This window comes from Pristiophorus japonicus, chromosome 1, assembly GCF_044704955.1.
Source record: "Pristiophorus japonicus isolate sPriJap1 chromosome 1, sPriJap1.hap1, whole genome shotgun sequence".
Lineage (NCBI taxonomy): Eukaryota > Metazoa > Chordata > Chondrichthyes > Pristiophoridae > Pristiophorus > Pristiophorus japonicus.
Genome location: NC_091977.1, coordinates 295,607,604 through 295,620,798, shown reverse-complemented (window position 1 = coordinate 295,620,798; position 13,195 = coordinate 295,607,604). Strand labels below are relative to the sequence as shown.

General features: G+C 46.5%; 1 protein-coding gene across 4 annotated transcripts in view; it reads left to right on the top strand.

Annotated features, from left to right (window-relative positions):
• The window catches only part of rnf19a (ring finger protein 19A, RBR E3 ubiquitin protein ligase), a 108,063-nt gene that overhangs the window by 70,753 nt on the left and 24,115 nt on the right, over positions 1–13,195 (top strand). For all 4 annotated transcript variants that reach the window (XM_070888481.1, XM_070888480.1, XM_070888479.1 and 1 more), the window contains exon 6: positions 11,415–11,529. In XM_070888481.1, coding sequence (XP_070744582.1) covers positions 11,415–11,529 — 115 coding nt within the window. The remainder of the gene's footprint in view (positions 1–11,414; positions 11,530–13,195) is intronic.

Here is a 13,195-nt window from a genome sequence, read left to right as displayed (position 1 = left end):
TAAGGCACCACCACAGGAAATGTCTATCGTAGTGAGTTGAACATATAGGATCCTCACCACCTGGTTGCATTGTACTTACCTCTGGCCTGTTAGAACATGCTCTCGGAACTGTGCCCAACATGCCATTGAGGTGACCCTAAGTCCTCTAGTCAATGTAGAGCTCTGACTCTGATCCTTCCAGAGAATTTCTCTGAAGGGCTCGACACTAACCTTTCTCAAAGACCAGGAAATTCTATAAGTGAGAGAACTGAGATTGTTAAAGTTGAAGTCTTTGTGTTGCAAACTTTGTGCATCGCAACCAGCTGACCCTGTTTTCCCAGTCCTCTACAGAGCACACGCCTATTATTTAGTTTGAGTATGTACCACGTGTGATTGTTCCAGCAGGGATCTAGAAGTGATCCAGTTTAATTAGAACTTTACTGTCTGCTCTGACTGGGAACCATGTGGATCCAAGGTGTTTTGTTCTCGTGACAATCAAATTGGCACATAGTTCTGAGTTTAATTACCACCTCCGTACTTTCTAAAATATAAGTTTTGAATCTCAAAAGCACCCCAGAAACCATGGCAATATTTTATGAAACACTTCAGAAAATATTTTAAATAGTTTTTTTTATAAAGCCCTTAGTATGTCTGGTTTTAACGGAAAGAAATTTGGAATTATAACCAAATATAACTAAGTAATTAATTTTAAAAACATGGTATATAAAACCACACATACCTGGGAGGGTACAGTTCAGTCTGAAACGCTTTGATGACTTTATCATTGCGGTTTGTTAGCAGATTATTGCTGTACTCCAGGTTGTTTCCTCTTTTTGAGGTGAAGAAAAAAGTACTTTGCAAACTTGAGTAGTTAACTGTTTAGGTCTCTCAGCATCTGCTTGTAAACCAAGTTCTCGTTGTAAAGAATCTGATATTGAAAACAGCAAACCGTAGACTGGTTTGAAGAGAATTATGGCTCGTGGGTAAATCATAGAAATGGATATCCTGACTAATGGACAATACTATACAGTCATCTTCACTAAATGTTCTCTGTAGCTAGAAGCTGCTCCGAGGAATATTGGGAATGACTGCAATGGCAAAGACAATCGGGTGGAGTGTAAATTGCTAATGGCCAAGCCAAATTTCACTCCCATTATTCTTTAGAGCCATTAGTTTGTGCAAAGCAGATTATGGGAGATCTGGCAAATATTTAAGTTGCTCCCATTTACAATGCCATATTAATTTTGAGGATGCAGATGTGAGGTAGGATGTAGCACGTCCAGAGTTTCTTCCTGGCCGATCCACGGACTTTAAGCAGACTTGGTTAGTCGCAGTTTCGCCCATGGGCAGGCCATCTATTGTTGTAATTTGCATAAGAATCAGAAATTGTAATAAGATTTAGAAAGGTCAACTATGTGCAATTTTTAGTTTTCATAATTCTAACCATTGTATTGGTTTCAGTTCGTATCCAATTTTGATAGTCAGTGTTTGAAAAAGGAGGCAGACAAAAAGCAGGAAACTATGGACCAGTTAGCCTAACATCTGTCATTGGGAAAATACTGGAGTCCATTATTAAGGAAGCAGTAGTGGGGTATTTGGAAAAGCATAATTCAACTAAGCAGAGTTAGCATGGTTTTATGAAAGGAAAATCATGTTTGACAAATTTGCTGGAGTTCTTTGAGGATGTAACGAGCAGGGTAGATAAGGGAGAACCAGTTGATGTGTATTTGGATTTCCAGAAGGCATTCGATAAAGTGCCACATAAAAGGTTACTGCACAAGATAAATGTTCACAGGGTTAGGGTAGTATATTAACATGGATAGAGGATTGGCTAACTAACAGAAAACAGAGAGTCAGGATAAATGGGTCATTTTCCGGTTGGCAAACAGTGACTAGTGGAGTGCCGTAGGGATCGGTGCTGGGGCCTCAACTATTTACAATCTATATTAATGACTTGGATGAAGGAACAGAGTGTAATGTAGCCAAGTTTGCTGATGATACAAAGATGGGTGGGAAAGCAAATTGTGAGGAGGACACAAAATCTACAAAGGGATATAGACAGGCTAAGTGAGTGGGCAAAAATTTGGCAGATGGAGTATAATGTGGGAAAGATTATCCACTTTGGCAGTAAAAATAGAAAAGCAAATTATAATTTAAGTGGAGAAAAATTACAAAGTGCTGCTGTACAGAGGGACCTGGGGGTCCTTGTGCATGAAACACAAAGTGAGTATGCAGGTACACAAGTAATCAGGAAGGCAAATGGAATGTAGATCTTTATTGCAAGGGGGATAGAGTATAAAAGCAGAGAAGTCCTGCTACAACTGTACAGGGTACAGCCACACCTGGAGTACTACATACAGTTTTGGTCTCCGTATTTAAGGAAGGATATACTTACATTGGAGGTTGTTCAGACAAGGTTCACTAAGTTGATTCTGGAGATAAGTGTAGTAGTGATGTTGGGGAGGGTATCAAACAGGAAATTAGGGGTGCATGCAATAAAGGTGCAGCAGTTATAATGGGTGACTTTAATATGCACATAGATTGGGCGAGCCAAACTGGAAGCAATACGGTGGAGGAGGATTTCCTGGAGCGCATAAGGGATGGTTTTCTAGACCAATATGTCGAGGAACCAACTAGGGCGGAGGCCATCTTAGACTGGGTGTTGTGTAATGAGAGAGGATTAATTAGCAATCTCATTGTGCGAGGCCCCTTGGGGAAGAGTGACCATAATATGGTGGAATTCTGATTTGGATGGAAAATGAAACAGTTAATTCAGAGACCATGGTCCAGAACTTAAAGAAGGGTAACTTTGAAGGTATGAGGCGTGAATTGGCTAGGATAGATTGGCGAATGATACTTAGGGGGTTGACTGTGGATGGGCAATGGCAGATATTTAGAGACCGCATGGATGAACTACAACAATTGTACATTCCTGTCTGGCGTAAAAATAAAAAAGGAAAAGTGGCTCAACCGTGGCTATCAAGGGAAATCAGGGATAGTATTAAAGCCAAGGAAGTGGCATACAAATTGGCCAGAAATAGCAGTGAACCCAGGGACTGGGAGAAATTTAGAACTCAGCAGAGGAGGACAAAGGGTTTGATTAGGGCAGGGAAAATGGAGTACGAGAAGAAGCTTGCAGGGAACATTAAGGTGGATTGCAAAAGTTTCTATAGGTATGTAAAGAGAAAAAGGTTAGTAAAGACAAACGTAGGTCCCCTGCAGTCAGAATCAGGGGAAGTCATAACGGGGAACAAAGAAATGGCAGACCAATTGAACAAGTACTTTGGTTCGGTATTCACTAAGGAGGACACCAACAATCTTCCGGATATAAAAGGGGTCAGAGGGTCTAGTAAGGAGGAGGAACTGAGGGAAATCCTTATTAGTCGGGAAATTGTGTTGGGGAAATTGATGGGATTGAAGGCCGATAAATCCCCAGGGCCTGATGGACTGCATCCCAGAGTACTTAAGAAGGTGGCCTTGGAAATAGTGGATGCATTGACAGTCATTTTCCAACATTCCATTGACTCTGGATCAGTTCCTATGGAGTGGAGGGTAGCCAATGTAACCGCACTTTTTTAAAAAAAAGGAGGGAGAGAGAAAACAGGGAATTATAGACCGGTCAGCCTGACCTCAGTAGTGGGTAAAATGATGGAATCAATTATTAAGGATGTCATAGCAGTGCATTTGGAAAATGGTGACATGATAGGTCCAAGTCAGCATGGATTTGTGAAAGGGAAATCATGCTTGACAAACCTGGAATTTTTTGAGGATGTTTCCAGTAAAGTGGACAAGGGAGAACTAGTTGATGTGGTATATTTGGACTTTCAGAAGGCTTTTGACAAGGTCCCACACAAGAGATTAATGTGCAAAGTTAAAGCTCATGGGATTGGGGGTAGTGTGCTGACGTGGATTGAGAACTGGTTGTCGGACAGGAAGCAAAGAGTAGGAGTAAATGGGTACTTTTCAGAATGGCAGGCAGTGACTAGTGGGGTACCGCAAGGTTCTGTGCTGGGGCCCCAGCTGTTTACATTGTACATTAATGATTTAGACGAGGGGATTAAATGTCGTATCTCCAAATTTGCAGATGACACTAAGTTGGGTGGCAGTGTGAGCTGTGAGGAGGATGCTATGAGGCTGCAGCGTGACTTGGATAGGTTAGGTGAGTGGGCAAATGCATGGCAGATGAAGTATAATGTGGATAAATGTGAGGTTATCCACTTTGCTGGTAAAAACAGAGCGACAGACTATTATCTGAATGGTGACAGATTAGGAAAAGGGGAGGTGCAACGAGACCTGGGTGTCATGGTACATCAGTCATTGAAGGTTGGCATGCAGGTACAGCAGGCGGTTAAGAAAGCAAATGGCATGTTGGCCTTCATAGCGAGGGGATTTGAGTACAGGGGCAGGGAGGTGTTGCTACAGTTGTACAGGGCCTTGGTGAGGCCACACCTGGAGTATTGTGTACAGTTTTGGTCTCCTAACTTGAGGAAGGACATTCTTGCTATTGAGGGAGTGCAGCGAAGATTCACCAGACTGATTTCCGGGATGGTGGGACTGACTTATCAAGAAAGACTGGATCAACTGGGCTTGTATTCACTGGAGTTCAGAAGAATGAGAGGAGACCTCATGGAAACGTTTAAAATTCTGACGGGTTTTGACAGGTTAGATGCAGGAAGAATGTTCCCAATGTTGGGGAAGTCCAGAACCAGGGGTCACAGTCTAAGGATAAGGGGTAAGCCATTTAGGACCAAGATGAGGAGAAACTTCTTCACCCAGAGAGTGGTGAACCTGTGGAATTCTCTACCACAGAAAGTAGTTGAGACCAATTCACTAAATATATTCAAAAGGGAGTTAGATGAAGTCCTTACTACTCGGGGGATCAAGGGGTATGGGGTACTGAAGTTGCATGTTCAGCCATGAACTCATTGAATGGCGGTGCAGGCTATAAGGGCTGAATGGCCTACTCCTGCACCTATTTTCTATGTTTCTATGAGGGGGTTGACCTATGAAGATGGGTTGGGCCTATACACTGGAGTTCAGAAGAATGAGAGATGATCTTATCGAAACATATAAGATAATGAGGGGGCTTGACAAGGTGTTTGCAGAGAGGATATTTCCACTCATAGGGGAAACCTAGGGGACATAGTCTCAGAATAAGGGGCCGCCCATTTAAAACTGAGATGGCGGGGCATTTCTTAGGACAATCTGGAATTCTCTGCCCCAGAGAGCTGTGGAGGCTGGGTCATTGAATATTTTTAAGGCAGAGAATTGCAGATTTTTGAACGATAGGGGAATAAAGGGTTATGGGGAGCAGGCAGGGAAGTGGAGCTGAGTCCATGATCAGATCAGCCATGATCTTATTAAATGGCGGAGCAGGCTCGAGGGGCCAGGTGGTGTACTCCTCCTATTTCTTATGTTTGCTGTCTAGGGAAAAACATATTTAGAGCCCTTGTTTATAGGCAGTCATAATATTGCAAACAAGTCCTATATACCCAGCATGATGATTTTGAAGCTGTTTTTAATACTGACGGCTGTACTGCTCCAGTGGCCCAGTATTAGCCACCTGGAAAAAGGAAGAGCAAACCACCATTTCTGCATGGTTTTTTGGAACTTGGTATCTGTAGATTAAAAGATGTGTACTTGTGAAGATTTACTGATATTCTGCTATCGGATGCCTTTTAACTACTGAGGAACTGGTTGTAATAGTGAGATAATGGCCCTGAAATTCCGATGTCCCAGATCCATACGAAGTTTCTACGGACCCGGGAAGGCATCATAAAAAGCTGGGTTTCAGCGCGCAATGCCCTTGTGCTGAAAACTGGCTTTTTGACAGATCTCACGCATATCTGGAGCGAGGACACTTGCAGGGCAAGATTTCTGATCTTTACGCATATCTTGCCCAGCAAATGTCCTTTAAAATCTTGCGTCTGAAAAAGCAGGCATATAGCCTACTTTTACAGGCGCAAGTGTTTAAAAATACACACACATTTTAAAATAAAATTAGAAAAACACATTTAATTTTTAAAAACCCTCTCCACTACGATAAGTTTATTTTAAGGCTTAATAAGAAAACTTTTTAAAAACGTCGGGAAAATATTTTTTTTAATAAGAACTTTAATTTAAATGAATGTTAAATATGTAGTTTTTTATTGTGTTTTGGGGGGGTTCTCATTCATAGTAATAGGAGTTTCGGACTTACAGACTGAGAAAATATACTAACCTGATTGGCTGCTGTCTCCAGCTCCCGGCCTGTGCATGTGCACGCGCTGCGACGCGTAGTCACCAGAGGCCTCCGGCTCGGAAGTTCAAACGGGCACTGCAGCAACAGGTAAGTGCGCATCTTTTTTCCCTATTTCATTGGTTTTCCCGTGGGAAGACCTCAATCGGAATTTCAGGCCCAGTGATTCCCATGATTCACACATACTAGGGCTATTTTAATATTTCAAACGGGAAGCAAAATGTTTTCTTGAATTTCATTGCCAGGTTGGATTCTGTGTTTTAAATTTGAGGTGAAACCTATAGTCTTATTTCAGGAGAAAATAAGATATATTTATCAACGATCTCAATTATGGTGGACTGGCCCTGTAAATAGGTTCTCTCCTTGGTCCAGAGAGGGGATGTTGTATTCTTGTTCCTGGTTGCTGTTCACAGATTCCTGATCGGAGTGTATCTTTGTCTGGGAGTTGGTTGAGGACGCAATAGAAGTGCCCACAGATGATCACTGTCTAGGCTGTAGTATGAGAAATGTCCACTTGGATGGGGGGGTGACGGGGAGAGGGAAAAAAAGGAAGGGAATCACTGACAATTTCCCTTTTAAAAGTATTTCCTTTTAGATTCAAGAGCTATTGAGACATGATCCCATTTCTTACTGTTTAAGCCTTTCATTAACAGTAGCGGATTGCTTTCCCCGTCACAAATACAATACTGGAGCTCTAAAACAAAAACCGAAAATGCTGGAAAAACTCGGGTTGTCAGGCAGCATCAGTGGAGAGGAAAGTCATTATTTTTTTTTTTGCTTTTAGGCAAGCCTCTTGTACTTTAACAATAGTTTCCAACTTCAGTTGGTTGAAAGTTTAGTGAACACCAGGACATAATCTCCCCTTTTCTCACTCGAACCTTTTCTCTCCACACAAACTCCAGATGCTGAGAATAAACTTTCAAAGTAAAGATTCAAAGTAGAGATATAGACACCCTGGAGGGATTCACCTGATCCAGGGCATCATAGTTGGCAGTGAGATCTGTATTGTCTCGATTTACTGAAGATAAATCATTAGCCCCCTCCTGTCTCTTGAAGAGACTGACCTGATGTTCACACATTTGTTGTCTTCAATGTTGCTTAATGCAATACCCACTGGTTTATCAAGGGATTAATGTTCAACTTCCTCCAAATGATCAACGGTTAATTTTAGCATATCCTATTACTATTTTAGTACTGAATGAATTTGCCCATTTAGGAATGTAAATTAAAGCAAGAAAGTATCAATTAAAAGGAGGAGGAGGAAACCGCCACAGTGAAAAATACTCCACATATATGTTTTGCTGTGGGGAAAATGGTGACAGTGTTCACTTTTTAAGTATTTTTGTAAAGAAAGCATAACCTTTAAACCCAATATTTGAATGCGTGTGGATGCAAGCAACAAAATCAACTACTTAGTCCTTTTTCTCTTTTGAAAAAGAAACCTTTGCAGTAGGCAGTAAAAATATAAAATCAATAATAAGTAGCTGCTGCCAGTCATAGAACTTTAATGTTATGCAATATCCTGTGACTTTCAGTCCAATTTAATATTTTGTGTGCAGCTGTGCTGCCTAATTTAATTGTTTTATAACATTTATTTGGCCTTTAGGTTGCAGCTGAAATATGTTTGCACACAGCTTAGTTGCTTTGTGTTATGACTAACGTATGTTGTAAATTATTGTGACCAGTTGAGAGCACCATTTGTTGGTGAGTGACACTAAAATAATAGAGACCATTAGTTGAATCTAGGTTACCACGAAAAGTAATGCATTTGGTGGGCAGTAGCTGTGTACTCGGTTGCTGAGTTTACCATAGATTCTATTACTATCAGTAACATCAAAATGGAGGATCTTATTGTTTTTGTTTTAGGTCAACCTGATATTAAAATGTATAATCTTCGATTTTATAAAACTATTCTGACCAATTGATAAGAACTGCGAGATGTTCTTGTGAGGGAGGCTTGAGGTCTCAAACTCAAGCAAGTTTCCTGTAAATGATCATAATATAGCCAGATGACATGGAGTCAAAATGGAGAAGGCCCCAGTGAAATATAGCAGGCTTGTCTACTAGGTAATTTGAAAGGCAAATTGAACATGTAATACCTGTAGTATTTTTTTTTTATTTTTTTAAGAGTTGACGTATACTACTATAGAACAGGATTTTTGCTTTGCCTCTCCGAACTGAGCTTTATAATTCCTCAGGGATAGATGTGAAACGTGACTTGTAGTATAAATAATTTTCAACAAATAGCTATACCAAAGTTTGAATCCTCACTAACCCCTGAAAAATATGAGCTAGTGTGCACTAAAATAAGAAAATTAGTGAAATTAGTGAAGTTCTCCTCCTCTCTCTCCTCATCCTTATCCTCCTCCTTCTCTCTCTCCTCTTCCTTATCCTCCTCCTCTCTCTCCTCTTCCTTATCCTCCTTCCTCCTTATCCTCTTACTCTTCCTCCCCCCCCTCTCCTCTTTCCCACCCCCTCTCTCTCCCTTCCCCCCTCCTTCTCTCCCTTCCCCCTCTCCTTCTCTCCCTTCCCTTCTCTCCCTTCCCCCCTCCTTCTCTCCCTTCCCCCCCTCCTTCTCTCCCTTCCCCCCCCTCCTTCTCTCCCTTCCCCCCTCCTTCTCTCCCTTCCCCCCTCCTTCTCTCCCTCCCCCCCTCCATCTCTCCCTCCCCCCCTCCATCTCTCCTCCCCTCCATCTCTCCTCCCCCCCTCCATCACACCCTCCCCCCCTCCATCTCTCCCTCCCCCCCTCCATCTCTCCCTCCCCCCCTCCATCTCTCCCTCCCCCCCCTCCATCTCTCCCTCCCCCCCTCCATCTCTCCCTCCCCCCCTCCATCTCTCCCTCCCCCCCTCCATCTCTCCCTCCCCCCCTCCATCTCTCCCTCCCCCCCTCCATCTCTCCCTCCCCCCCACCATCTCTCCCTCCCCCCCTCCATCTCTCCCTCCCCCCCTCCATCCTCCCTCCCCCCCTCCATCTCTCCCTCCCCCCCTCCATCTCTCCCTCCCCCCCTCCATCACAGCCTCCCCCCCACCATCTCTCCGCCCCCCCTCCATCTCTCCCTCCCCCCCTCCATCTCTCCCCCGCCCATCTCTCCCTCCCCCCCTCCAGCGCTCCCTCCCAGCCCCATCTCTCCCTCCCCCCCTCCATCGCTCCTCCCCCCCTCCATCTCTCCCTCCCCCCTCCATCTCTCCCTCCCCCCTCCATCTCTCCCTCCCCCCCTCCATCTCTCCCTCCCCCCCTCCATCTCTCCCTCCCCCCCTCCATCTCTCCCTCCCCCCCTCCATCTCTCCCTCCCCCCCTCCATCTCTCCCTCCCCCCCTCCATCTCTCCCTCCCCCCCTCCATCTCTCCCTCCCCCCCTCCATCTCTCCCTCCCCCCCTCCATCTCTCCCTCCCCCCCTCCATCTCTCCCTCCCCCCCTCCATCTCCCTCCCCCCCTCCATCTCTCCCTCCCCCCCTCCATCTCTCCCTCCCCCCCTCCATCTCTCCCTCCCCCCTCCATCTCTCCTCCCCCCCTCCATCTCTCCCCCCCCCCTCCATCTCTCCCTCCCCCCCTCCATCTCTCCCTCCCCCCCTCCATCTCTCCCTCCCCCCTCCATCTCTCCCTCCCCCCCTCCATCTCTCCCTCCCCCCCTCCATCTCTCCCTCCCCCCCTCCATCTCTCCCTCCCCCCCTCCATCTCTCCCTCCCCCCCTCCATCTCTCCCTCCCCCCCTCCATCTCTCCCTCCCCCCCTCCATCTCTCCCTCCCCCCCTCCCATCTCTCCTCCTTCCCCCCTCCATCTCTCCCTCCCCCCCTCCATCTCTCCCTCCCCCCCTCCATCTCTCCCTCCCCCCCTCCATCTCTCCCTCCCCCCCTCCATCTCTCCCTCCCCCCCCATCTCCCCTCCCCCCCCTCCATCTCTCCCTCCCCCCCTCCATCTCTCCCTCCCCCCCTCCATCTCTCCTCCCCCCCTCCATCTCTCCCTCCCCCCCTCCATCTCTCCCTCCCCCCCTCCATCTCTCCCTCCCCCCCTCCATCTCTCCCTCCCCCCTCCATCTCTCCCTCCCCCCCTCCATCTCTCCCTCCCCCCCTCCATCTCTCCCTCCCCCCTCCATCTCTCCCTCCCCCCCTCCATCTCTCCCTCCCCCCCTCCATCTCTCCCTCCCCCCCTCCATCTCTCCCTCCCCCCCTCCATCTCTCCTCCCCCCTCCATCTCTCCCTCCCCCCCTCCATCTCTCCCTCCCCCCTCCATCTCTCCCTCCCCCCCTCCATCTCTCCCTCCCCCCCTCCATCTCTCCCTCCCCCCCTCCATCTCTCCCTCCCCCCCTCCATCTCTCCCTCCCCCCTCCATCTCTCCCTCCCCCCCTCCATCTCTCCCTCCCCCCCCTCCATCTCTCCCTCCCCCCCCTCCATCTCTCCCTCCCCCCCTCCATCTCTCCCTCCCCCCCCTCCATCTCTCCCTCCCCCCCTCCATCTCTCCCTCCCCCCCTCCATCTCTCCCTCCCCCCCTCCATCTCTCCCTTCCCCCCCCCTCCCTTCTCTCCCTTCCCCCCCCTCCTTCTCTCCCTTCCCCCCCCTCCTTCTCTCCCTTCCCCCCCCCTCCTTCTCTCCCTTCCCCCCCCCCCCTCCTTCTCTCCCTTCCCCCCCCCTCCTTCTCTCCCTTCCCCCCCCTCCTTCTCTCCCTTCCCCCCCTCCTTCTCTCCCTTTCCCCCCCCCTCCTTCTCTCCCTTTCCCCCCCCCCTCCTTCTCTCCCTTCCCCCCCCCCTCCTTCTCTCCCTTCCCCCCCCCTCCTTCTCTCCCTTCCCCCCCCCCCTCCTTCTCTCCCTTCCCCCCCCCCTCCTTCTCTCCCTTCCCCCCCCCCTCCTTCTCTCCCTTCCCCCCCCCTCCTTCTCTCCCTTCCCCCCCTCCTTCTCTCCCTTCCCCCCCTCCTTCTCTCCCTTCCCCCCCTCCTTCTCTCCCTTCCCCCCCCTCCTCTTTTCTCTTCTCTTCTCTCCTCTCCCCTCCCCTCCTTCTCTCCTTTCTCCCTCGTCCTCGTTTTCCCCTGCCCCTCTCCCCAAGACGTTGCACAAGAGTATAATCAGACAAAAAAAAGGCGGCTTCTCCAGCTCCTCCTTCCGTTGGAGCCTGAACTAATTCATGTTGTTGTAGTGGGATGTTGGAATGACTATAATGACGGAAAGCTACTATACACCTTGTTGAAGGTTTTTTAATTTTTCAGATTCATAATCGCTACGAAGGAAAAGACATTTCGAAACACAAGCGGAACTTGGCAATCACTGGAGGTGTGACGTTATCTGTAATTGTTTCTCCTGTTGTTGCTGCAGTAACTGTAGGTAAGGAAGCAAATGACCTTTCAACAATGTAGATCTCTGTTCAACAATCATTGGGTAATATAGTCTGTAGCTGCATTTATTGGTAGTTGATATTGCTTCTTGTAAATGCATTATTCTGGACAAAGTTGAAGCACAGAATCAGGAAAAATGTCACTTCACTAATATTTTTAGTTACCGAGGGCCCAAATTTCCCTATGCGTTGCACCGTTTTTTTTTTGGTGCAACTTGATTTTTCTGGCGTATCTTTTTATATGGCCATTTAATTTGCGCCAGTGTAAGTGAGTTAGTTAAGTTTTTTGATAGGTCAGTTTTTTTTTCAAAAGGGGGCGTCCCCAGCCACTAACACCATTTATGCCAATTTGACCAGAAAAAGTTGTACTAAACTAACTTAGGGCAGCGTATGTGTCCACTTTTGTCCGCACAGAAAGACCTTACTTGCAGTTAAGGAATCGGCGCAAGTAACAACATTTAAAGCACTAAACAAAGCACAAAAAGTAATAAGCAATTAATTAACAAATAAGATAGAAGGAACCCTGCACCTAAAGCACCAAGACCAAAGTAATAAGCAATCAATAAATAAAAAATAAAAAAATAGAAGGAACTCTGCACCTAAAGCACCAAAATCAATCAGTAAATAACAAAAAAAATAGAACTCCCCAAAAAAAAGGAAGGCAGCGGGCCGCCGATGAGAGAGCCCATTTGGCCAGGGCTAGGGACGGCGTGCTTCGGCCCCTCCCACACAGCCTGCAGCGCACATCTGCCGAAATGGCCTGCCAGGAGCTACTGCACATGCGCGCAGACTCTAGTGCGCATGTGCAGAGATCATGGCACTGTTTTCAGCGCTGGGACCTAGCTCTGCCCCCCTCTCTTCTTTGTACGCCACACCAGCTCCACAGGTGGCCCGAGAACCGGCCATGATCGCAGGGAGTTTTTTCAGCGCTGCTTCTGAGGTAAAATTTCGGCGGAGGGCTCGGAGGTGCGTGGATAAAACTGGAGGGCCAACTTTGGGCTCCAAAAATGGCCTGGTGTGCAGTTTGAATCTGTCCACTGTATGCTTCACTACTATTCTCTGTGATCTATTCAGTGTTGTGCTGTGCCTCCCTCCATTGAAGCTGTTTACTGGTGAACAAAATATTTACTGTCTTGTTAAAGGATTTTCATTGTTTTATGTGGGCCAAAGGTTTGGCTTCCTATAAAGGTTTGGCACTGAAGCTATGAGGGAGCAGTATATTGTTTGTTTCCGGCTGGGTTTGTTAGAACAGTAACAATTTGCCAAATTACATAGTTTGTATCTTTTATCAAATATATTTATTTAAAACAGCTATTTTCAGAAAAGGCAGCTCTTACTTGGCTACTTGTCTAACTTCAGAGAACTGCGTTTACTTTGATAAAATGTATTGTTTTGTTTTTACATTTTCAGATTTAAAAAAAGAAAAGAAGCTTTTTAAGAGAACTTAATATTTTTGTGGTGTTTCAGGCCAACCTCTAGCTCTGTTCTGAGATCCTAGCTTCTCTGGGCCTCTTTGCTATATTCTCTTTATTTGGCACATGGTGAGCCAGGAAGTAGAAGTTGATGGATTTCTCAGGGTACTATGACCTTGACGTTTCTCATCATGTGCCATATTCATGCCAGAATTAAAATAAGGAAAGGCTGTAATTGGAGCTT